The following is a 25,490-nucleotide window of genomic DNA, read 5'->3' on the forward strand; positions in this document are numbered from 1 at the left end:
GCTGCTATAGGCAGCTACTTGGACTAGAAAGAATGAGTCCAGCTGGCTGCTCCTTAGGGTGAGAAGCCTTTTAGTATAGCAGGGAGATTTCTGACAATGACAGAAGTGGCCTGATGAATAAAAAATGTTCATGAAAACACCAGGCTATAAGCTCCTTGAAGGCAGGGACTGACTTCTGTTGTAACCCCAGCTCCGGCACAGTATATGGCACATAGAATGAGGTTAATAAATATCTGTTGAATTAAACTGAAGCTCAGTTACAATCTGAAAGCAGAAGGTAAACTATTAAATTCTCTCGTCAGGCAACATGTTGCTGCCACTGTCTTTTCTTCTTCACATCCTTCAGAAAGCTACACGTATCCAACATTTTAGTTCCTGCCAAGGGACGGATATAAAACGACTGCGGTTCCAATTCTGAATTGGAGCCCTTTTCCCCTAGACTGTGGATGGCCGGGACAAAATGACTCACCACTAATTAAACTGCTTTGTGTTGGATAAATTCGTGGGAGAGAAATGAGGAATGAAAAAGCCTGGAGAGAATCCCTGGGTACTTCTGTGAGGAAGAATAATTAAGTTTGACTTACCAAGATCTGCTCGAGGAAGTGCTTGCTGTTGCTCAGGCAGTAGAAATAGGCCAATTTCCAAGCCTGGGCTGGATCAGCATTGGAGAACAGGACCAGCATTGCCCGCTCGGGATCTAGATGATCTGGTGAGACTAAATATCAGACCAGAAAGGATTATTAGGTAGCCAGGAGCTCTTCTTTCCTAATCTAAAGCCCATCTGAAGCACCAACTGATCTGACAGTTCACTCTTAAAACCTTAAACCAGGTTTTCTATACTTCTGTCTTAAAGATTTTACTTCTCTCAGCAGCTTCTGAAATGCTCTTTCCTGCTATTTCTATTATTTTACTATTTTTTGCCATCACTCCATCTTAGACTGCAAAATCTGTGCTTTTACAAAAGAACATCTTGGGGCTGGCTCAGTGGTGCAGCGGTTAAGTGCACATGTTCTGCTTTGGCGGCTGGGGGTTCGCTGGTTCAGATCCTGGGTGTGGATATGGCACCGCTTGGCAAGCCATGCTGTGGTAGGTGTCCCACATATAAAGCAGAGGAAGATGGGCACAGATGTTAGCTCATGGCCAGTCTTCCTCAGCAAAAAGAGGAAGATTGGCAGCAGATGTTAGCTCAGGGCTAATCTTCCTCAAAAAACAAAAACAACCTCTTACCCATTTTTGCTTAGCCTCTCCCATTAGATTTCCTGAGCAACATGGAAGGCACCAGCCTAGAGGGACTTCAGAGAGGTTGGGCATAGTGGAATTACCAACACACAAGGAGAAGCAGCAAAGGGAACACACCTTTTCCGGAGGGCTTGGTCTTCTGTGGCTTTTCTGTGGCCTTCTCTGCATAGATATGGCCGTATAGAGAAACCAGGCCCTGTCCGGCCCTGTGCAGCAGGCAGCTGAGCAGTCGTTCCTCCTGCAGTGGACTCCCCTCAGACCGGCAGGCCTCCAGTAGCTCTTCACACAGAGTACGCAGCTCAAGCCCGAGGGGCTCTACAGGGCAATGCAGGGTCCGCAGGGCTCCATAGATGGCATCTACTACCCCAGGGGGCCCAGCAGCAGGGCCCTGCAAAGCTCGTAGTGCCTTTTGAATGAGGTCCACCAGTGCCTTCTGCAGACGCCAGCCACAGAGGCCAGTGCCATCATTCTCCCTAAGCAGAAGCTCCAGCAGGGCCTGTGCCGGCTGGGGAGCCTGCCTCAGAAGATCCCAGAGCACAGAGACAGCTTCTAAGCTGAGCTGAGGGGTCCGGTTCTCTTGCCTCTGATTTCCATCAAGCCCAGGGCCTACTGTGTCTTGTGCTAAGACCTCATATAGCTCCTAAATAGAGGATGAAGAGAGGGATAGGTGGTGAGCACATCTAGAATGTTACTATTTGTATGCTTTGATGTTTTCCTCTTTTCAGTACATATATGTATGTGAGTGTATATATAAGAGCAGCCGTAGCAAACACTTCTGTAGTAGTCACCACAGGCTCTTTACACAGAAAAATCAAATTAATCCTCATGACAACCTTAAACGGACACTACAATTAGCCTCATTTTGAAAATGAGGAGATTGAGGCAAAGAGAGATTAACTCAATTGCCCAAGGCCTCCATGCCCAGGCTAGTCCCCCCCACCCGACCCCACACCTCCCACCACTGCCTCCAAAATGTGCACTGTCAACCTAAATCAGGGACTGCAAACTCACAGACCAAGCAGGTGACAAATGGCATAAGACGTTATGGCCATCTCAAGGCATTTAAATTCAATTTTTAAAAGAACATTTCACACCAATTTTTAACCCTGGTCTAAATCTTTAGCCATGCTTTAAGGTCTAGCTCAATCCTTATCCTTCTATAAAGCCTCCCTTCCCCAATACCTCCAACCCACACACTCTCCCTCTATTTATTGGGCTTTCAGTACCAACACTAGTGCTAGTACCACATGGTTTAGTACATAATTGTCTCACGTGTGTACCAGTCATTCTCCCCAACTAGACTGCAAGCCCTTAAGGCAAGAAGTGCTACCTGTAATTTGTGTGCAGAGTGGGAGTAGGGGGAAGGGGGTGGGGAGGCAGGTGATTTCCCACACTTTAGCACCATGTCCACGATGGCGCTCAGGGATGCTTCTTCATTAACTGCTTCCGAGATGGTCACAGGACCATGAGGTTCTTGATCTAATACGTGTGAAAGTCCCTGCTTTAAATCCTATTGTAAATATGTCTTTAATTAGCTGCCAGACAGGTCATGAAGAAAATAAGTATTGAGCCTCAGAGCACACCCTCAGGCACTTAAGTATAGATATAGTTAAGACTTAGTTTGAATCCGCCCCCAGACGGTTGTTGTGAGGGTTAACTATAACATATCCAGTGCCCCTGTTACAGAAGTATTCAACATACACTAGTTCCTTTCTCCCTTTACATTCCCAATCCCTATCTTGGAAAAAATTCAAACACCTAGTTTAAATCTAAGTTATGCATTCCTTTTTCATGAAACAAAAAAATCTTTAATCTCTAGCCATACTTAGTATTTCTGGACAATCCACCTCTAAGAATTCTAAAATCAGATAAGGTTATCCTACCTCTAAACTCCCCTCAGAGGGGCCTTGACCTAGCCTGGTCTTGCCTGAGAACAGAGTATAGCTAACATCTGGGGACCCGTCTCTGCTGGATCCCTGGATGTCAAGCTTGCTGAGTGACTGTAACCCTGGGTGGATGGCTCCAGAGCCCTCTCTCACCTTGAGGATGTCCTCTGGAATGTCACCTTGGAAGTCTTCTGACAATAAAAGAAACTCAAGCTTTCTCCGGAGAACAGTTGGGAGTAACTTCTGGAAGAATCATAAGAAGGAAGCATAAAGATTAGGCATATGCTTTAGTTAAACTACAAGTAAATATTTCTCTCCACTTAGTTTCATTTCTGCTGTTTCTCTAGGATAAAGTACTTCTAACTATTAAATTCTCGGATATGTTTTCAGATATTATTCTTTATAAATGAAATTGCTAAACTTGGATGCATACTCTTCTTAAATACTAACACTTAAACCCCACCCTGCTCAGCCTCAAACTCCAAGGTTTACTCATTTCACGGGATTTTTTCCTGTCACTTGAAGTTTTTCTCCAATAATCTCCCTTGCAGTTTCCAAAACACCCAGTTATGGGTAAGCCTGGGATGGAATGGCCCACGTGATCCCCCTTTGGTCCAAACCTCTGTTTTCAGTATTCATTATCAGTTGGAAAATAAAAGTAAAGAAGAAGAGATCTAATGTTTATTAAACACTTATCATGTGCCAGGTACTGTGTGCCATATTTTCACATATTTTAAAAATCTCATTTAATCTCTAAATCAAACAAACCTGTGGCATAAGCATATATTTTAAAAAGTAATCTTTACTAAAGATGAAACAGTTAGGAAGTATTTTCAATTATCTCAAGCGTGAAAAGAAAATGTGATCCCAGTGTCTGTTAATGAGACATGCCAGCAGAGAAGGCTAATGTACAAAGGAGGAGAACGGCTCTGAGTCTTCCTGTATTTCCTTGTTTCACAATAACTTCCCCTCACCTGGTCCTTAAAACTAAAATTAAAGTCTCCTTTTCTCCAGACACAAATACAAATAAGATTAAAGTCTGAGACTAATCCTGACAAACACTGCTTTAAATTAGAGCACCTGTAAATCACGCAGCTGGTTAAAGCTTCCAGAACATGGGTTTTATTGAAAAGTCTCCTGACTCAAGGCAAGAAGCACCTGCAGGAGTGTGAGAGAATGTGCGTGTGTGTGTGTGTGTGTGTGTGAGGGGGCTTTAGAACACAAAATCACACTTACTTTATTCATGTGCCACTCATCACATCAGAGGCTAACATGATCTAGCGTGTTCTTAGTCCAAAATCCTGCTTCTTCTTACCATGCCCTTCCCTAGTGAACCTACGCCATCTGAACGCTCGTATGATACTAGTGATTGGAAGTTGGTGGAGAAAATTCATGCTGGGAAGCTGGAGGTTAGCGCTTCTCTTGAGAACTAAGAGGAAGGAATAGATAAGGCCAGATTGCAGGCCTTTAATAAAAGAACAAGTCTGGTTAGATTTTAGGACTTTCATCTAGAATCCTAAAGACTGATTAGCTTATATTTATTTTACTGGTGAAATTACCTTAAGCATAGCCAAGGTCATAAATGACTAACATTCCTAAAGCAGGCAAGAATGGCTCAATGTTTCCAAGCATAGACTTTCTTACTATAAAAGCAAAGCATCTTCAATGTAGAAAAATAGAATATGCAAACAGGCAAATGAAAATACACACAAACACCCTCCCTCCCCCAAATCTTCCCACTGAAAGAGAACTACCATTAATACTGTGGTCTAAGGACATTCAGACCATTTTCTGTGCGTGCATTACCAAATGTTCTGTTTATTAAACTTTTTTTTCTCACAAGGTAGAGTATGAACATCCTTCCACATCACTGAAAATTCATTTACCACGTAATTTTAATAGTGGCGTGGTATTTTATAAATAGATATACTTCCATTTATTAACCAGTCCTGTACTGTGGACGTGGGAGTTGTTTCCAGTTTTCCTCTATTAGAAGCAGCACGGCAGTGAACATCTCTGCAGCTAAATCTTTGCACACATGCTTATAGACGTAGAGATGACTCACTACAAGATAAAAAGGCAGGGGCCGGCCCTGTGGCCGAGTGGTTAAGTTCGTGCGCTCTGCTTCGGCGGCCCAGGGTTTCGCTGGTTCGGATCCTGGGTGCTGACATGGGCACCACTCATCAGGCCATGCTGAGGCGGCGCCCCAAATAGCACAACTAGGGGGACCTACAACTAAAATATACAACTGTGTACTGGGGGGCTTTGGGAAGAAGAATTAAATAAAAAAGAAGAAGATTGGCAACAGTTGTTGGCTCAGGTGCCAATCTTTAAAAAAAAAAGATAAAAAGGCAGAAGGCAAAAATGGATGAAGGAAAAATGGAATCACTGTTTCAACTAATTATTAAAAAGGAAGTTTTTGGCAGAAAGTGGGAGACTGGCAAAGGATTGACAGCCAGCCAGCAAGCAAGACAGCAAGACGGTGCCTACAAGATGAGGGCCACTCCAGGATAAAGACGGGCCATGTAGAACTACTCCAAGAATGCATTTGGAGTCTTTTATTTTTTTTGAAGATTGTTGCCTGAGCTAACAACTGTTGCCAATCTTCTTCTTTTTTTTCCCCCTGCTTTTTCTACCCCATCCCCCCAGTACATAGTTGCATATTCTTAGTTGTGGGTCCTTCTAGTTGTTGCATGTGGGACGCCACCTCAACGTGGCCTGATGAGCGGTACCACATCCACGCCCAGGATCCGAACCGGCGAAACCCTGGGCCGCCGAAGGCAGAGGGCACAAACTTAACCACTTGGCCACGGGGCTGGCCCGTGAAGTCTTGATCCTTGTATAAACCTTGAAAATTCTCTGAGGTCCTGTATAAAGTTTAAAACATTCCCACAACTGTTTAAATAACTGAGGCATGGAGCTTTAAGGACCAAATGATCTTTGATGCTGGGAAAAACAAGAATAACTCTTAGAGTGTGCTAAGCAGCCAGGGAAGTGAAATCCACCACCTGATCCAGTTGAGCAACTGTCCAGAAAATAAGGAACCAATCAGGCATAAAGTAAGCAAATACTCTCTTGTGAGGGGAAAGTTCATCTGGCTTGACAAATTCCATGTGTGTATTGGGAAGATCCTTAGTCAGGAACATAAGACATACTTTTCTTTTTCTCTTTGAAGATAGTATTGAATATTTTAGCTCAAGTTTTCTCTTTTAGATCTGAACCTATAGCCAACTCAATCATCTTGGGGTTGACTATTTTTTTTTTAAATTTTTTTTTTTTAAAGATTTTATTTTTTCCTTTTTCTCCCCAAAGCCCCCCGTACATAGTTGTATATTCTTCGTTGTGGGTCCTTCTAGTTGTGGCATGTGGGACGCTGCCTCAGTGTGGTCTGATGAGCAGTGCCATGTCCGCGCCCAGGATTCGAACCAACGAAACACTGGGCCGCCTGCAGCGGAGCGTGCGAACTTAACCACTCGGCCACGGGGCCAGCCCCGGGGTTGACTATTTTTTAATTTTGCTTCTCTTTCGTCCCTCTCCTGCTAGTCTTTTTGTCATTTCTTTTTGCTAAACAATTGGCAAATTATCTCTGGTAATTTGATAATTAGCAATTATCTCATCCCTGAATAAGAGCTCCATTTAGATTAGTAATTTCTGTTACTTTTTGACAGCTATGTGGATAAGGGTAAGTCTAAGGCAAAATGGAACTAAAGACAAAATTAATTCTGATGACTGAGGGGGTAAAGAAGAAAATTAGGCTAAATTATTGACATTTACAAAACAGAATTTTTGGTTTCCTACTTTAAGTCCATGAAGGCTAAAAATAACGTTGAGGTGGAAAAAGCAAAGGACTGGGGACTTGAAGTCAGAAGATCTTGGTTCCAGCTCTAGTTCTGCCAACTAACTTCATCGTGTGACCTTGGGCCAGTTATTTCTCTTGAGTCAGAGGTTCCTCACTTAAATCTTAAAGTCTGAGTTTAATACAGGATTGATTCAGATAAATTCTCTAAATGGATATTAATTTCTGATAATTATTACAAACTTCTAAAAAGGCTTTTAACGGCAACTTTTGTTTTTAAAAAAAACCCACTTCCTTACAAGTTTTCCTTCACTATTAATTTGCTTACTTTGTTTTTTATATTTGGTAACTTTTAGTTCAATTCATGTGAGTTATTAAATTACTAATTAATGAGGTTCAAATCTATACGATTTCACTGCACTGGACTAGTTAAAATAAGATTTATGGAAGAACCACCAGGTTCCAGTTCAGCCAATTCCTCATTACTTGAGAATTATGAGGCTTACGCTTTATTTGCTATCTTGTCACTATCACTGAGTTCTGCGAAGTTCTACTCAGGCACAAGACTCACAGTGGTATTTGACAAAATGGTATCACCTCAAATGGTATTACATGCCAATGTATGACCGTGAATTAAATAATGAATTTTGGTAAGGAGACAGCAATAAAAATTTAAGGCATTCTCACTATAATACTGGGAGAGGAACATGATAAACCTCATAAGGGAAGTAACAGATAGAAGGAAAATCTCATAACTACCCCCTAGTTCTTCTCAGTCTCAGCCTCAGGAGAAAATTTGAGATATAAACCTACTTACCTTTTCCCCCAACCATGTTTCCAGTACAAGAAGCCAGACCCAGGCTAATCTCTGAGGGTTGATGTCCTGTCCACATCTGAAAAATGTAAAACAAAAGAATTTCTAAACGAAGAGTTTCTACTTACCTTTTCTCTTTTGTGATCCAAGATTTAGATTTCATTGCTCAGTCTGTTTAAAACCTGAACAGGCAAGACACTGTTCTAATGAGAAATTTTCCAATGTATACAACAGATCAATAAAACCAGAACCAGAACAGAGCTGGCAGCTTTCACTTAAAAAAAAGAAAAAAAAAGAAAAAAAAGAAAATGTCTTAATCCTACCTCCACCTCCCTATCTAGTCTTTATTTTTATTTTTTTTACTTTTTATTTTTTTTGAGGAAGATTAGCCCTGAGCTAACATCTGCACCCATCTTCCTCTACTTTATATGTGGGATGCCTGCCACAGCATGGCTTGATAAGCAATGTGTAGGTCTGTGCCCAGGATCCCAACTGGGGAACCCTGGGCCACCAAAGTGGAGTGCTTGAACTTAACCCCTGTGCAACTGGGCCGGCCCCTAGTCTTTATTATTTTTAAACAAAACAATATTACATAGAAAACCATAAAGGCAGAGTAATCTAATGTATATTCTTGAAAATAGAAAGTCAATCAAGTAGTCTTAAAGAAAAAAAGGAAGTTCATAAAAATTTCTTTCTTTTAAAGATTGCCCCTGAGCTAACATCTGTTGCCAAACTTTTTTTTTCTTCTTCTCCCCAAAGCCTCCCAGTACACATTGTATATTCTAGTTGTAGGTCCTTCTGGTTGTGCTACGTGGGACGCCGCCTCATCATGGCTTGATGAGCAGTGCCATGTCCACGTCCAGGATCCAAACTGGCGAAACTCTGGGCCGCCAAAGCAGAGTGTGTGAACTTAACCAGTTGGCCATGGGCTGGCCCCTAAAAATTTATTTTTAACTCCATGCTAAAAACAGGGTTATAGGAATTCATAAGTCTTTCTTTGAAGTTAATATTTTAAATGAGACAGTAACTGGCTAGAATCTAAATTTAACGGAAAAAAAATAAAGGAAGAAAAGAATCATCTAAGTCTTCACTATACACGTGCTAATACAGTACTTAACCTGTATAGCATACCGCCAAAGTAAGAAAAAATGAGGGAGAGATTGGACAGTTCATTTAACTTGTATACCATTAGTTGTTAATAGCAGTGCCAGGAAGAACTTCATTAAGAATTTAGATAGAAAACAGTGGTTGCTAGGGGACAAGGAGGAGTCCAAATACAAAGAGGCAAAGAGGGAAAAAGGGAATTCTTCTGTGGTGATGGAGCAATTCTGTATCTTGATTATAGTGGTAGTTACATAGATCTATACATGGATAAAATTGCATAGATATTTGCAATTTCTACACACAAAAGTGAATGCAGATTAAAAAATGGTGAAAATGGAATAAGGTGTGTAGTCTAGTTCACAGTAATGTATCAGTGCCAATTTCCCAGTTTTGATATTGTACTATGGCTCCATGAGATGTCACAATTGGGGGAAGCTGGGGAAAGGGTACTCTTTGTATTATTTTTGCACTTCTTGTAAGTCTATAGTTATTTTAAAATAAAAAGCTTTAAGTGAATTCACCTCCAGTCCTTTGTTAAAGCTACAACAATATCTTCAATTTCATAAGCAAGAAGAGAGCAGGGTTTGCTTTTTGGGAGGCAAAGAAAATGCTTTTCAATGCAGTTCCACTATTAACTTTACTGATAATAAGCAAGAAAGAATGATTTCAGGCACATTTTGCTGGCCAGGCTTAACTGCAGCTCCAGGTGATAATTCAAAGCCAATATTGGTTAAGTAATAGACGTGTATTACAGAGGTAAATTTTCAGAGCATGTGAAATACAGTCTGCCTGTGCTAATTCTTCAGCGGATAGTTGAGTGAGGCACATTGAGCAGAGCCCAATATTGAACCTTGCGTCTGGCGCCCCGTAACTCTCCGGCAGGAGGAGAGATCCCTTACCTCAGCTGATTTGGACAGACCACCAGCGCCTGAAGTATATCTTCCACCTTCTTTGGGATATCCCCTTGTGCCTCGTGTAGCTGAGGCACACATGCCTGTGCCAACTCCCATTCTCCTCTTCGAAGGCACTCACAGAAAAATCCAAAAAGCTGCTTCTGGGAAGCAGTTTCCTCTTTTCCAAATGGATGATGCATTTTCCCAGCACAGAGTGCAGGGAGACAGAAAGATATGAATTACGCAGAACACATTGTCAGTTTTCTCATTCGTGGAGTACCTCCTAGAAACAATATCCACCAGAGTGAGAAGAAATGGAAGGAACTATATTTAAACAAACAAGCAACTACCAGCCCGACTGGGAAAGGCGGTACTGACTTTGCTAATTATCCTTGTAACTTTGATTTGACATGTTACTATCTCTTTTTGAGAAGTTCCACCTTCCCAAGGGGTGGATCCCATCGCTCTACGCGCATCCAATATTTAATTAACATTAATCGTCGTATTAGCCCGAGGCGCACACCCATAACTCCACTTCCGTATTCCCTCCTGAACTTTATGCCCAGTCCGTCTCCAAATCCCCAGGTGGTCGCCTCCTTAAGGATGAGAAATTCAGTAGGAACCTCCCTAGTTGGAGCCCTCTCTGAAGGCAGAGGATTGAAGATCAGGAGACGAATCTGTGTCAGAACTGGAGAGCGGTGGGGCTTGGGGCGCAGGGACGCTCCCTACAGGGGTCGTGGAGAACGCTTCCGCCTTCTCTGGGGCGCCATACACTCACCTGCTCCCGGCGCCCAAAGCAATAGAGCTTCCAGCGCAGCCATGTTTGAGCCGAGTCAGGTGACAGATCCCATTCGGGAGGTTGAGGAGGAGGGGAGAGTGGCGACCGACGGCGGCTACTCCTATTGGTCAATGGAGAGAAGATGCAAATAAAGCGCCATATTTGTTTAGGTCACGTGACGCCACCTCTGTGCACTAGAGGAAGCTAGGATGCTAGGAAAAAGTAAATCGGCCACCTTGCTAAGGACCAACCCTGTCAGTATTGACGGCTCCTCTGCTCAACACCTTCCTTTCTGCGTTCGGCAGAGTAGGTGGCGAGGATAGCTGTGTCCGTTGATTTTTTTCTTCCGTTCTCTTTTCTCCCTAGCGTTTGAAGTCAGCATTTACTGAGCGCCAACTTTTGCCAGGCCCTGGGGATACCCAGAGCAAGGAGACCTGGATCCTCCTCCACTGTTATTCTGTCCACTTGGGCTCTCGTATAATCCCAGAACCCTACCTTCTGAATTCCCATTTTTCTTCTGCTGAACTGCATTCATTTATTTTCTCGTTTGCCTGACAACTGTTAATTGATCGGAAAGCTAGGCCCTACTTTAGAAGGTAAATAAGATGCAGTCTCTGTCGTCAAGGAATTCACAGTCTAGTAAGGGGTGCAGGTCAATAATTAGGATACAGTGGGCTAAATTTTAAGATAGAGTTATGCAAAGGGAAGATGAGAGCAAAGAATGAGCAAAACCTTTTCGAAAATATAATATCCGAAACCGAGTCTCAAAGTAACAGTTTTACTAGGTTTCCTCATCACAGCTGCTTTTAAACCGAACCTTCATGTTCTTCAACTACAAACTCTCACGTTTCCCCATTGTGTTTTCAGTTTGAGCAATTTCGTTCAGCATTTCCCAAACTATTTCACCACCAAAGGATGGTGAAAAAAGCAAACCAAAACAAATCAAAGCTCTTTTCCAAAACCTCTTCTATGATAAGTGGATCGTAATCTATTTCCAGAAAACTAACATGCCTCTCTGGTCCCTTAAGCAATTTTTAAATGTAGTCACAAAAGAAAGAAAAGAGAAATTTCCAAGCAAAGTTTTTCCTTGCTTCATACTCTGCTGATGTTCCTCCACCGGATTTTGATAATTACTATATTGAGAAACTGACTGGGACTCCCAGATTTATTATAGAGTGTAAACTACATTTCCCAGCAAGCTGCGGAACCGACCTGGGCCTCTGCCTACCTCTGATTGGATATTTTGCCAGGATGACGACCCAACCAGCGCTTCGGTTGTTTCCCCGCGGCGCTTTCCGCGGGGAACTGTGTGAGGGGTGGGGGAAACTTTGAAAGTTGGATGCTGCAGACCCGGTACTGGAAAGTTTCCTGTGGGGGGCGGTTTTGGGGAAGTGGGGTGCGCTCATTGTTTCCTGCTCGCTCCCTGGGCATTGATATCGGGGAAGAGGAGAGTCACTGTTGGGTGCAGGCCACGCCCACTTAGGCTGGTAGTGATCTTAACCAAAACCCCGCCGCGTGACTGGGGGCTTCGGGCCTTCTTATGGGGGATGCTTGAAAAGTGCTCCTTGTTGGAAGAAACTTTTTTTAGGGGATTCTGGGGTGATGTTTTCGCTTCTTGATGCCCACCCATTCCTCCCACCTGCTGGCAGTTTGGGGTCTAGGCAGGGGAGCCCGTCATTAGGGGAAGTTTAGCGTCTGTCCCCCTTCATGTGGTGTTCAAGGAGAGGTAGTCAATAGCGTGGAATCTGGAGTCGGATCCTTTGATTAGAATTCGGACTCCACCATATGCCAGCTGTTAGACTTTGCGCAAGTTTTTCAACTCACTGCCTCAGTGTTTTTTTTTTTTTTTTAAAGATTTTATTTATTTATTTTTTTCCTTTTTTTCTCCCCAAAGCCCCCCTGTACATAGTTGTATATTCTTCATTGTGGGTCCTTCTAGTTGTGGCATGTGGGACGCTGCCTCAGCCTGGTTTGATGAGCAGTGTCATGTCCGCGCCCAGGATTCGAACCAACGAAACACTGGGCCGCCTGCAGTGGTGCGCGGGAACTTAACCACTCGGCTACGGGGCCAGCCCCGCCTCAGTGTTTTTAACCTGTAAAACGGGGTGAAACATCCTAAGCGCTTGGAACAGTGTTTGGCATGTTATATGGGCTCAGTAAATATGAGATTTTAGTTGCTTAACAGTTTTCATTGAAATCTAGCGAGGATTTTTCTTTTCTTGATGAGGAGAGGATTCAGTCTCCAGGGTTGACTGTCTTCCCTCACTCCCCATATGGGTGTGTGTGCGCGCACACACAGACACACACACACAGCAGGAACTTACTGTCTCAAGTGGAAGAAACAAACAGGCAAGCCGTAATAATGCATTAATAAGACAACCGAATAAATATATACAAGGTGTGGTGAGAACATTGGAGAGGAAGAGACTGAGTTGAGGGAAGGCTTTGTGGAGGAAGGTCAGGTAGGCCGGATGGCACATGAGTAACCTACACATTTACTGTTGTGGCTGGAGAGCAGGTCATGTGGGAGGTGGCCAGTGATGTTTTGCTGAATGAATGGATAATGATAGTGATCGTTAACCTTGAGCACTGTGTGCCAGGCACCATCCAAATCCTTTAACCTTCACTACATTCATGTAAAGTAGGTATTTGAATTACCCTTTGTTTTTACAGATGACGCAACTAAGACACTGAGAGGTGAAGTAACTGCCAGGAAGGCCAGGATCTGGGCTTTGCAATCAGGTATGAATGAGGGGGACGTGAGGGACCAGTTTATAAAGGGTTTTTTTTTTTTTTTTTTGAGGAAGATTAGCCCTGAGCTAACATCTGCTGCCAGTCCTCTTTTTGCTGAGGAAGACTGGCTGTGAGCCAACATCCGTGCCCACCTTCCTCTACTTTATATGTGGGACGCCTGCCACAGCATGGCTTGACAAGTGGTGCCATGTCCGCACCTGGTATCGAACCAGCGAACCCCAGACCACCAAAGCCGAACGTGCGAACTTAACTGTTGCACCACCCAGCTGGCCCCTATCAAGGGTCTTTATGGGATCCTAAGCAGTGTGGAATTTATCCTGTGGTCTGATGGTTCGATGGGTGGTTTTAAAGGATGAGAGTGACAGTATTGGAGTAACTTTAGTAATCTGGCAGGATTGTGGCACTGACCTGACTTTTGCAGGCCAGTTTTGTGCTTCCTCCCGTGTACTTCCACAGCACATTTAAATGCCATGACAATAGTTAATGGATGACTCTAATTATTTTTGTATACATTTCTTTTAGTCTATTACTGTGAGTTCCCCAAGGGGAGGGAATATGCTTAAATGGTTCTAGTATCCAGAGCTCAGCAGAGTGTGTACTTAAGTGTCAGGGGAAGGAATAAATGAAAAGATTTTCTTTTGGCTGGCAGGGAGTGACCAGAGACAGTAAGCAGTAGTCCAGGCAGTGACGAGAGTGGCGCTAAAGAGGCAGAGAGAGCAGAGTTGGTCATTGTTAAATTCCAGGTAAGGGGCCAGCCAGTGGCCGAGTGGTTAAGTTCACGTGCTCAGCTTTGGCTGCCCAGAATTTCACTGGGTCAGATCCTGTGTGCGGACATGGCACCGCTCCTTGAGCCATGCTGAGGTGGTGTCCCACACAGCGCAACCAGAAGGACCTACAACTAGAATATACAACTATGTACTGGGGGACTTTGGGGAGAAGCAGGAAAAAAAAAAAGATTGGCAGATGTTAGCTCAGGTGCCAAAAAAAAAAAAAAGAAAGAAAATCCAGGTAACTTGGGGTTTTCATTTTGAATGTATTTTTTTTAATGAATTTATCCATCTAAATGATGTCATTACCCAGAACTACCTGATTTGTAAAAGCACTACGTCATGATAGAGCAGATGCTGCTTGGTAAACTTTCTTTTGAGGAAACAGTAATCAATACTGTCAAATTCCCATTGAGAGAAACAATACATTTTGTATTTGTTGGGGGGGGTGTGTGTGTGTTGTGTGTGTGTCTGAGAGAGAAAGTTTCAATTCAACTGAGAGAATTTAAATGTTAAATGGAAAATTGGGCTGTTGTAATAGAAATAAACATCTACATTCTTAGTATATATTTTCGTTCCAATATAACTCCCTTTTCTGATAATTATATTGCTTTATCGCCTGACACAATGAAGAGTTCCTATTTCTACTTATCCACAGGATGTTTTGCCGGCTGAGTGAGACACACAGCCTCTCCTTTGTGTACACTATTACGGGACTCTCTTCGAGCTCTCTAAGGCAAATACTTTGTGAGCCTTATTTAGCTCTAGTGAGGTTCCACAAGAGTGAAATTTCATTGCATGTGGGAATGTGAGCAGCTAGAATAATAAAAAGACAATTTCAATTTGTACATAACACCTGAAATAAATCTCATTTGATTCAGAGGTTTGTTCTGACTCATAGGAAAAGGAGAGGTTAGATACGATTATGGACTTGTAGTAGAGTGTGATGGTTAGGAGGATAGGCCTCAGAGTCAGATTCCCTGGCTTCAGTTTATGAATCCACTATTTACTTTTTCTGATGATACTAGAATAGCTAACCTGTCCAGGCTTTAGTTTTCTCATATGTAAAAATGGGACCAATAATCAACCCTCCGTATAGGGCTGTTGAGAAGATTAAATATGATAATTTATGTGAAGCTTTGGAACTGTGCCTGGTATAGAGTAGGTGCTCAATAAACATTATCGTTACAGTGCAATGAAAGTAAATACTTTCTAGGAGTGCTGTTTGGAAATATGCCTTGAAGGCTAATCAAAGATCCAAATGAAATTTATAAATGCATTGAAAATCTTAAGATGCTATACAAATGTGAAGTGTTGTTATATTCATGTAATAAGTATCAAAGAATTGTGTGAAATGCACATTCTTATGTTGCCTTGTTTCTCTGTGCTCATGTTTGACAAACAGTTGTCTCTCCTGTTTAAAACATTTAGGAAGATTCTGTAGCCTTCCTTTATTTTATCAGTAATATTTTAAATACTATACATTGCATTTTGTGTGTGGACAAGTTTGAAGACTTTTTAATTGATACAGTGTTTCAGATAGCCCATCTACTATTGCTTATGCTATTTTCTGTTTTTTTCAGGGTTCTTCTTTTGCTGCATCTGGAGGCATGGGTAGCAAGAAACTAAGACGAGTGGGTTTATCACAAGAGCTGTGTGACCGTCTGAGCAGACATCAGATTGTTACCTGTCGGGTAAAATGCATTTAATTTTTCCCAATGAGAAACTTTAAGTACAAATTAATTTTAAGTATACCTTAACTCTTAAATAAGCCTTAAATAGCTAATAGTTGAAATATGAAAACTTATGTTTGTTAAAAAGAAGATAAATGGTGGTACTTCTTCATAGGCTAATTTCGAATAACAAGCCACTTAGGTTGTATTTCCAAATGTGGTTTCATTTATCCAAATTCAATATTTTTGTATTTCGGTGGGGGGAGATTGCTTGTGGCATAAGGTGAAGTACACCTGTGCCATTTATTTGGGATTCTAGAGAAGTTTTATCTACTTAAAAGATATTTTGTCGTTAGATGAGAAATCTGACTCAAATGAGATGGTATTCAAAATGGATAATTTTTCTTGAAAATAAGAGAAATTAATAGTTAGGGTCATTTTCCTGTGGTTGGGTTGAGAGAAATGTGTAGAGGAGATGTTGCATTTTTAAGCACGATAGTGAATCAAATCCCTCTTAGGAGGTTAAATAAGATTTAAGGTTTTATCTTAGGATTTAATCCCTAATAAGACAGACTTTCAGAGCCTGCTGCAATTTTAAAAAAATTGTTTTGTGTGTGATAACGATATCTTTGGTTCCTCTGTTATACATTTAGTAATCCTCGTGTTCATACTTTGAAACGCTCCTAAAAGTGTGAAATTTAACATTTCATTCCATAGTCAGTTTTATTCTCTCTCAATTATCAAATACTTCCTCCAAATGATCTCATAGCTTAGGAAGAAACTCATTTCAACCTGATGCTTTCTGGACATCTATTTGTGCCCCAACTCTTTGAGGCACAAGTGCAGTCTCTACACCCAGATTGGATGCTGCTGCTATGTGATGTTACATGGTGTGTCCTCTGGTAAATGCCAACTAAACTGGGTAATTACAGTGTATGGTATATGCCAACTAAATTGGATAATTATAGTCTAAGGCTATCATCATATCTTTTAGTTAAGGTATATTTAGGGGGAAAATACTATAAGGAACACGTAAATCTTTGATCTACAATAAATTTCACTTTTTTCTACACATGAACAGTGTCAATTGAAATTTTCCTTTTAATTCCAGTAGCTTTATTGCACATATATATTTAAAATATTCTGTTTATGTCTCTTTAGGACTTTTTATGTCTTTCTCCACTGGAGCTTATGAAAATGACTGGCCTTAGTTATCGAGGTGTCCATGAACTTCTGTGTATGGTCAGCAGGGCCTGTGCCCCACAGATGCAAACGGTATATATATATTTTTTTTACTACGATTTGTATTTTGAAATGATGCTTTATCTCATTTAAAATATTTTTGGGGATGAGGCAAAAGAAAAGATAGAGATGAACAACACCTCAAAAATACTGACTCTCACACCATAGAATGAGTTTTCTAATGAGAATATATGTGAAAATTTCATGTAGTTTATAAGCTCGTGGGAGACAGTTCCTAATTATGGGTATTAGGGGGCAAGAGGAAGTGTTTTCTCTGTAGCTGATAGTGATATTTCAAAAGGTCATCTTTCTCTTTTGTTGTTTGGGTAGGATTTGTGGACCTCATGGTTAAATTATAGTATATTCTTAATTTTAGAATGTTCCTGTCTCTGTTATACTAACTTTTACCACCATCACTTACTCCATATCATAAAGTACGCATGTTGGACTTATATGAGCTTATTGATTGAATAAATAACACTTAAAAATTTATCCTCACTCTTGAGAAGAGTTAAAGTCTTTTATAACAAGTCCTCATCAAGTTATACTATTTTTTTCATTCTTTCTACATTTTACATTTTCTACATTTTACGTTTCTACTTTTTATATTTTAGCTTTTAAAAATGTAAGTTTTGTGCATGGTAGAAAAGGTCTTGTTTTCCCAAAATAAGAGTTGCCTAAAAGTATGTTCAGTGCTTTGCAAATGTATTTATTTATGTGAATTGTAAATTACTTACCTTACTGTCTCATATTGAAATTTGATATCCACTGAGCAATAAAGTAGGGTGCAATTCTATGAAGGAGGAAGGAAGGAATGTTAGTGTCCTTTTAAACTTCTGAGGGGGCTGGCCCTGTGGCCAAGTTGTTAAAGTTCCACGTGTTCTGCTTTGGTGGCCCAGGTTCACTAATTTGGATCCCAGGCATGGACCTGCTCCACTCATTAGCCACGCTGTGGAGGCATCCCGCATACAAAATGGAGGAAGATTGGCACGGATGTTAGCTCAGGGCTAATCTTCCTCAAGCAAAAAAAAAAAAAACAAGAGGAAGGTTGGCAGTGGATATTAACTCAGGGTAAATCTTCCTCACCAAAAAACAAATGAAAAACAAAAAAAGCTTCTGAAATAATGAACAGATGAAGTATTTTCTTTTGTTCAGATTTAGCTTGTGGTCTAAGGAAAATACCTTAAAGGAGAATAGTCAGAAGAATTAGAATCGGAGTTAGAGATGGGCACAAGTCTTATCTCTGGAATTGATCTTTAGCTTTGAACAGCTCACTTTGTTTTATGGGAGAAGTTAGAGAGTTAAAATACCGTGTGATGATTCTGTGTCTGGGTCCAAATTAACTTGTTACTGTTTTGAAGGTTGTAAAGCACCAAGAAAACATTTTCATTTGACATCTGTCCTTCTGCTTGGTCAATATCTACAGCATATTTCCATTTAGGTAATTAAATTAGAAAGCATGGACAGGAAGTTCAACTTCAGTCTCCTCTTCCATCACCACTTTCAGTCCTACTCCAAATGCCAATTCAGGAAGACATCTTTCTCCTTTGTTGTGTATTCACCCTTGTAGCATTCTGTAGATTTGAGTCTTGCCTTCAACATTGGCTTAGCCTTGGTTCATTCCTCCAAGAAAGACTTTTTTTTATTTGTTCATTTATTCAATCATTTACTCCTTCAACCAATATTTATTGAGTGCCAGCCATATTTCAGGTACTTTGTCAGGTACTGGGGATATTATAGTGAACAAGGTTGATAAAGTTCCTGCCCTTATGTAGCTTACTGTCTAGTAGGAGAAGTCAGACATTAAACAAAGAATAATATAAATAACTTAGTTAATTGTAGTGGTGATGAGTCCTGTGAAGGAAAAATACAAGGAGCGTTGAAACTTAATAACAAGCGGTATTAGTTTAGGGGTCAGAAAGGCTCCCCTGTGGAAGTGACACTTAAGCTGAAACCTGAAGGATGGATGGGGGAGATATGGGCAGAGGAGTTGGGAGGGAGATGAGCGGGAAGAGCTCGCAGGCAGTGGGAGGAGCGAATGCCAAGGCCCTGTGAAGAGGAGAATGGTGCTGGTATGGTAATCCAGCCCGGCTGGTGTGAATGGAACGTAGGAGTGAGGAAGAGAGCAGCAAGAGACCAAGCCGGAGAAGTAAGCAGGAGTCAGGTCACAGACTATGTTAAGGATTTTGGACTATTCTGAGAGCAATGAGAAGTCATAAAAGGGTATAATCTAACATGCGTTTTAAAAAATTCAGTCTTAAACATAGTCAAGTGATTGAAAAGGAGCAGGAAAACATTGATGAAGTCTAGTTATGTATCTATTACTGTATTCCAGACAGGAAGTGATTGTGACTTGGATTATCAGTGTGGTATTAATGCGGAGGGTAGAATGTCAATTTTATGAGAGCTATTTAGGGGTAGAATGAGTAGGGTTTGGTGATTGTTTGGCTGTGGGTGGTGATGAGGTAGAGGGAAGTGTCAGACATGAATCCCTGATTTTTGCTTTAAGAAACTTGGTGGTACCATTTCCTGAGATAAGGAACACTGGAAGAGGATCCTGTTTGAAGGGGGCTGAATTCTGTTAGTTCTCGTTGAAGTTCAGGTGCTCGTGAAACACTGAGTGGAGATGTGAAGTAGGCAGTTAAATACGTGGACTGCAGCTTGAAGCTGAGGTCTGCTCTAGAAGTATGCATTTGGGAGTCTCTGCTGTAAATATGATCAAAGCCATGAGAATGGATGAGTCATTGCCTAGAAAGTATGTGCAGGAAGAAGGTCCGTGTACCCAAGGCAATTCCTGAGTGAAGCTAACATTTAAAAATAGATCGGACAATGATGAGTCTGAGAAGACACAGCCACCCAAGTGGAAGAAAAACTGGTGGAGTGTCGTATCACAATATTCCTCTTTGTTTCATTTATGTACATACTGTTATTTCTGAAGTCTTGTTCTGTTGCTTCATTTTATTATTTTTTTGAGTCACCAAGTCTACTATTCTCCTAATGATAGTTGTAAAGGAAGCACCTTAATGTTAACAGATTGGGCTGCCTTTACATGTTTGGTGAAGTATCCCCATGCCCTCCTATGTTGCCTGATAGATGGTAGACAATAGTCAGGTATTTCTAAATCAGATGCAAAGCACACACCTTTTCCTGTAGCTTTTCTAGCTATTTCATTGTACCTGAATATAGCCTTAAAGGAAAATCTGTGGTAATCCATGGTTTAACTGAGCTAAGAATTCAGTAGGGAGGTTAGACGAGAGTGGGCACATTTCTGCTGGTCTCCCACATCCTCACGGAGGCAGAGGACCCTTGGATTTGAGACGTTGATTTATTAAATTATAAACTTCAAGTGGGTAGAAACTATGTTTGGTTTACCACTGTATGCCCAGAGCTGCTCATAGTATACAGCGTGCAGTAGACACTCAATTAATATTTGTTGAACGAATGATTACACTTCTGTGGCTTGACCTCAGTTTATTTGGACAACTTAATAAAATAGTAGTGATTGTTAATGTTAGAGGTTGTAGAGAGGCAAGTGTTCTTATACATCTAGGGGACTTGAATCACATTAATCACATCTGCAGAGACTCTTTTTCCAAATGACGTTAACATTCACTGGTTCCAAGGATGTGATGTGGATATCTTTGTGGGGGGGCCAGTCTACCACACCTATGTTCAAGCTATTCTTTGCAAACCAGCCTGGGTTTGAAATAACTTGACCTTGTCACTCCTTGTTACTCTCAGTGTAAACTGCAAAATTCGACACGGCTCTTTAGAACTTGGTTCCTTATTTTTCCACCCTCATCGCTTGCAACACCATGACCATACTCTGTCTTTCAACCATTCTAAAAAACTCTTTTTGGGCTGGCCTGGTGGCAAAGTGGTTAAGTTTGTGCACTCTGCTTTAGTGGCCCAGGGTTTGCGGGTTTGGATCCCAGCTGCAGACTTACACACCACTCATCAAGCTGTGGTAGTATCCTACATACAAAATAGGGGAAGACTGGCACAGATGTTACCTCAGCAACAATCTTCCTCAAGCAATAAGAGGAAGATTGGCAACAGATATTCGCTCAGGGCCAATCTTCCTCACCAAAAAAAAAAAAGACAAAATGATTTTTTGTAGTTTTTGTTAGTTTCTATTTCCTCTCTTTCTTGCTTCTTGACCTTTCTTTGTACGTTCTGTCTCTTTGGCAGGAACATGCACATTTCCTTTGCCTGTCTAACAGCTATTTCAGATGTTAGCTCAGGCATCCAGATCTTTCATGAACCCTTCCTGGATCACAAAATCCAGATCAGGTACACTGATGAGGTATGCAATACCTCTTATTAATTGTATTGTAATTGCCCTGTTTCCAGTCCTAATTTCATAGTTCCTGGTTGACTGTAAGTACTGTGACGGCAGGGGCTGTTATATCATATCCCCCAAACGTAGCACAGTCCCTGGTACAGGGTAAATATTCGTTGAACAAATAAAGAACAGAGGAAAGGAAGATGGATTGGGGTTCTAGCTGTCAAAATTTGAAGTTTGGAGTTGGTTTATGTTTTTGAATAGGTAAAGAGATTGAGCTCAATCTTTTTCTCGTTCAGGCTTATGGGATAAAGACACAAAGGTCTGCTGCTCTCTCGCCAGCATTCTTGCCTACAACCCTTTCTGCTTTGGATGAGGCCCTGCATGGTGGCGTAGCTTGTGGATCCCTCACAGAGGTAAAGGAGAAACTTCCTAAACCTTCTTCTATTGACCTATAACCTTCAGAGCAAGGGGAAAAACTTTAGTTAAAATGCATAAATTATTTCATGAATATTAATCTGCATTAAATGGTAAGTTCCTCAAGGGCATGGTTCTCCACTCAGTACCTAGCACAGTTGTTTGGAGGTTTTGACTGAAGTCTGCTTAGGTTGTTGTTTCTTCAAATTAGAAAGTGATGAATATTATGAAATGATATGAAACAATCTGAGGGAATTCAAAAAGGATCACTACTTAGGAAGGAAAATTTGAAATTTTATTAACGTGGGCAAATTATAGTATTAGACTGAAGTGAGCAATTTTTACTTCCTGCTGAAGATAAAATTTGGTTCTATGGAGTAAATAGGTTGTTGTATTAGTTCTGTGTTGTTGCATAACAAATTTCTCCAAAACTAAGTGGCTTAAAACAGCAGTAAAGGTTCATTTCTGTTTCTTTGGCGGTGGCTTGGCTCAGCAATATTGACAAGGGACACAGGATCTGAAGATTTGGTGGGACTGGAGGCCATTTTCAAGGCTGCTCGCTCACGTGGCTGGCAAGCTGGTGCTGGTTATTGGCAGGAGGTCACAGCTCCTCCCCAGACAGGCTCTCCAGAGCCTGCTGGAGTCTCCTCAAGCACAACGTGGCTGCCATCCCCCAGGGGAGGGACCCACAGGAAGGCAAGATGGAAGGGGCAATGCCTTTGATGATTTAGCTGTGGAAGGCGCACCGTGACTTCCGCCACATTCCCTTCATTAGAGGCGAGTCATTAAATCTAGCCCGCATTCAAGGAAAGGGAAATTAGACTCTCCCCTTTGAGAGAAGTGTCAATGGGTAGACATTTTAAAAGCACCCCAGGTCTTTTCCTTGAAACCTCCGTTGGTGTGCTTCTGGTCCTGATGTGGTGACTCAGTAGACTGTGTTTGCGAGCACTCTCCTGAGGGACTTCTTGCCTGAGAGTTCTAGGGGCGTAGATACTTTAAGCAAACTTCTGAATAAGAGTAGATTCTTACATTGATGGTTATAAATTTAACTGTAGATTTTTTTCCTTGAAGATAAGGAACCTGTTTTAGATACTATACCTTACTTCTTGTATTCCAAGAAAGATTTAAAAATATGTGTGTGTGCTGTGTCTAGGAGATGCCTATTAGGTAGTTGATAAGTGAATGAATGAGTTAATCTTAAAAAAAAAAAAAAAATTAGAACCTGCTGTTGCAGTGTACTGCCACCAGATGGTGCCAGAATCCTATTTTGCATTATCTTCTTGTGCTCTATTTGGTTCAACTTTGCTCAAATAGATTTATAACAATAGAGATCCAGAGTTATAAACTTAACCTATTTAAATAGCAAAAAAATTGAACTTAAGGAAGATTAACCAACAAGTACTTTTTGTTTTTTAAGTTTTAGAATAATTTTCAATACTTTTCATTTAGCTTTTATCAATTCTTTCTGAATCCAAGCAGTAGTTACAAGCCATTTAGGTGTTCTGTCATGATTTACTTGGCTAACTTGGAATATAAATACCCTGACTGCTTATTAGTGGCAAGTTCTCAGCTTTCAATTTCAGCTACAGGTACAGTCTTTTTGGGATTTCTTGGCTGAGTACAGGGAGTATTTCTGATTACCTTTTATTAAACACCGAACTTTTGATATATATTTTAAGTATACAAGATTAAGTATATTTTGCATGTATAAGTTATGAGCTCTTATAAGCCTATGACCCAATATAAGAACCAGAACAATAACAAAACCATTGAAACTAACTGTGGGCTCCTCCCTGATCCTATCTTTGGCCTTCTGTTGGGAGGTAACCTCCATCCTGAATTTCTGCTATTCCTCTACTTTTTTTCCTGATAGTAATTTGCACCTATAGTTTTCCTTTATTGCCTATATACATAGAAAATACAACATTTTATTTAGTTTTGCTTACTTTTGAGTTCTATTAAATCATGTATCTGTGATTAAATCATATCTTATCTCTTCTATGAATTGTTTTTTTACTTAATACTGTTTTCTAAGATTTATCTATGTTGTTGTGCATAGCAAGAATATAATTCACTTTCACTGCTGTATCATATTCTATTTTGAAAATATGCTGCAATTTATTCATCCCTTCTCCTGTGAGTGAACATTTGGGTTGTTTCCAGTTTGCTGCTAATGTCAACAAATCCTGTGAAATGATTGTCCCTGTCTGCTGGCTCACGTGTACAGGTATTTCTCTAGGGCAAGGATTGGCAAACTGCCCAGTGAAATGCAGCTTGCTGCCTGTATTTGTAAATAAAGTTTTGTTGTAACACAGCTAACCTCATTTGCTTACATTTTGTCTGTGGCTGTTGTCGTAATATAAGGCAGAGTTCAGTTAGTTGTGACAGAGACCTCAGGGTCTGCAAAGCCTAAAATATTTAGTATCTGGCCCCTATCTAGGGTGTCTACTTTGGAGTGATTTGCTGGTTATAGAGTATGCACATACGTAACTTTGCAGAATCAGGACGAATGGTTTCCTGAGGGGTTGTGCCTGTTTACATTCCTGTGGGCTGGGCATGAATTCCTCTTGTTTCTTATGTTCTTGCCTTGCTATTATCAGACTTCTTAATTTTTCCCCATTTTTATGATCTTAATTTTCATTTTTCTGATTACTAATGAGCTTGCATTCTTTTCATAAATCATTTTGCTATTTAAAAAAATAATTTTATTAAGGTACAATTTAAATACTATAAAATTCAACCATTGTAAATGTATAATTCAATTATATTAGTAAATTTATAGTAAATCATCACCAAAATTCAGTGTTAGAACATTTCCATCATCCTAAAAAGTTCCCTCATACCCATTTATAGTTAATCCCTGCTCCCATGCTCAGCCCTAGGTACCCACTGATTTACTTTCTGTCTCTATAAATTTGCATTTTTATAAACATTTCATATAAATGGAATCATATAGAGGCCAGTCCAGTGGCGCAGCAGTTAAGTTCCCATGTTCCACTTCAGTGGCCTGGGGTTCGCCGGTTTGGATCCCGGGTGAGGACCAACACACCCCTCATCAAGCCATGCTGTGGCAGGCATCCCACATATAAACTAGAGGAAGATGGGGCATGGATGTTAGCTCAGGGCCAGTCTTCCTCAGCAAAAAAGAGGAGGGTGGGTGGCAGATGTTAGCTCAGGGCTAATCTTCCTAAAAAAAAAAAAAAAATTAAAAATAATCATGTGAGCCCTTAAAAGCAGTATGCTTTCTCTGGCTAAAGAAGAAGGGGAAGCCAGAAAGATTCAAAACATGAGGAGGACTCGAGATGCCATTACTGCTTGGAAGATGGAAGGGGCTGTGTGAGAAAGAATGTAGGTGGCCCCTAGGAACAGTGAGTAGCCCTCAGATGACAGACAGAAAGGAAACAGGGAGCTCAGAGCCACAACTGCAGAGAAGTGGATTTTGCCAACAACATGAATGAGCCTGGAAGTTGATATTAACCCCCAGCCTCCAGATAGGAGCCCAGCTTAGCCGACACTTGATTTTGGCCTTGTGAGACCTTGCGCAGAGAACCCAGTCAAGCCCAGCAGGACTGCCGACCTACAGAACTGTGAGATAATAAACGGGTGTTGTGTTAGGCTGCTAAATTTGTGGTAATTTGTTACACAGCAAAAGAGAACTAGTACAGATATCAACGGAGTTGTCTAATTGCCTTGCACGATCTTTGTTTCTGGCTTGAAGTTCAAACCTAGAGTCCTGAATGTGAGGTACAAGTTAGGTCTGGTGGAGGTGAGCAGTAAGGCAACTGGTTGAGTAAACTTAGACTAGGTCTGGAGATGACTGAGGGAGTAAGGAGAAATCTGGA

The 25,490-nt window shown here is 41.0% G+C and overlaps 2 protein-coding genes across 18 annotated transcripts in view; one reads left to right on the plus strand and one right to left on the minus strand.

The window, feature by feature from the left end:
* The window catches only part of ZFYVE26 (zinc finger FYVE-type containing 26), a 62,677-nt gene extending 52,046 nt beyond the window's left edge, over window positions 1-10,631 (minus strand). Inside the window, exons 1-6 of one of the 2 annotated variants that reach the window (XR_011432053.1) lie at window positions 10,511-10,597; window positions 9,739-10,015; window positions 7,739-7,814; window positions 3,279-3,368; window positions 1,357-1,879; window positions 585-715 (exon numbers count right to left, since the gene is read on the minus strand). Coding sequence is in view for 1 of the 2 variants with exons in the window: in XM_001500061.6 (XP_001500111.3) it covers window positions 585-715; window positions 1,357-1,879; window positions 3,279-3,368; window positions 7,739-7,814; window positions 9,739-9,932 (1,014 nt within the window). In the remaining variant the exon portion in view is untranslated. Of the gene's footprint in view, window positions 1-584; window positions 716-1,356; window positions 1,880-3,278; window positions 3,369-7,738; window positions 7,815-9,738; window positions 10,016-10,510 lie in introns of both variants that reach the window. The other variant, XM_001500061.6, reaches the window with a different exon arrangement.
* A 1,127-nt stretch (window positions 10,632-11,758) lies between these two features.
* The window catches only part of RAD51B (RAD51 paralog B), a 672,310-nt gene continuing 658,578 nt past the window's right edge, over window positions 11,759-25,490 (plus strand). For 13 of the 16 annotated variants that reach the window (XR_011432061.1, XR_011432060.1, XR_011432058.1 and 10 more), the window contains exons 1-5: window positions 11,759-11,863; window positions 13,184-13,252; window positions 15,615-15,725; window positions 16,866-16,979; window positions 21,531-21,647. Coding sequence is in view for 7 of the 16 variants with exons in the window: in XM_070249662.1 (XP_070105763.1) it covers window positions 15,642-15,725; window positions 16,866-16,979; window positions 21,531-21,647 (315 nt within the window). In the remaining 9 variants the exon portion in view is untranslated. Of the gene's footprint in view, window positions 11,864-13,183; window positions 13,253-13,913; window positions 14,008-15,614; window positions 15,726-16,865; window positions 16,980-21,530; window positions 21,648-25,490 lie in introns of all 16 variants that reach the window. The other 3 variants (XR_011432056.1, XM_070249660.1, XM_023627977.2) reach the window with 3 other exon arrangements.

Source organism: Equus caballus, chromosome 24 (assembly GCF_041296265.1).
Source record: "Equus caballus isolate H_3958 breed thoroughbred chromosome 24, TB-T2T, whole genome shotgun sequence".
Classification (NCBI taxonomy): domain Eukaryota; kingdom Metazoa; phylum Chordata; class Mammalia; order Perissodactyla; family Equidae; genus Equus; species Equus caballus.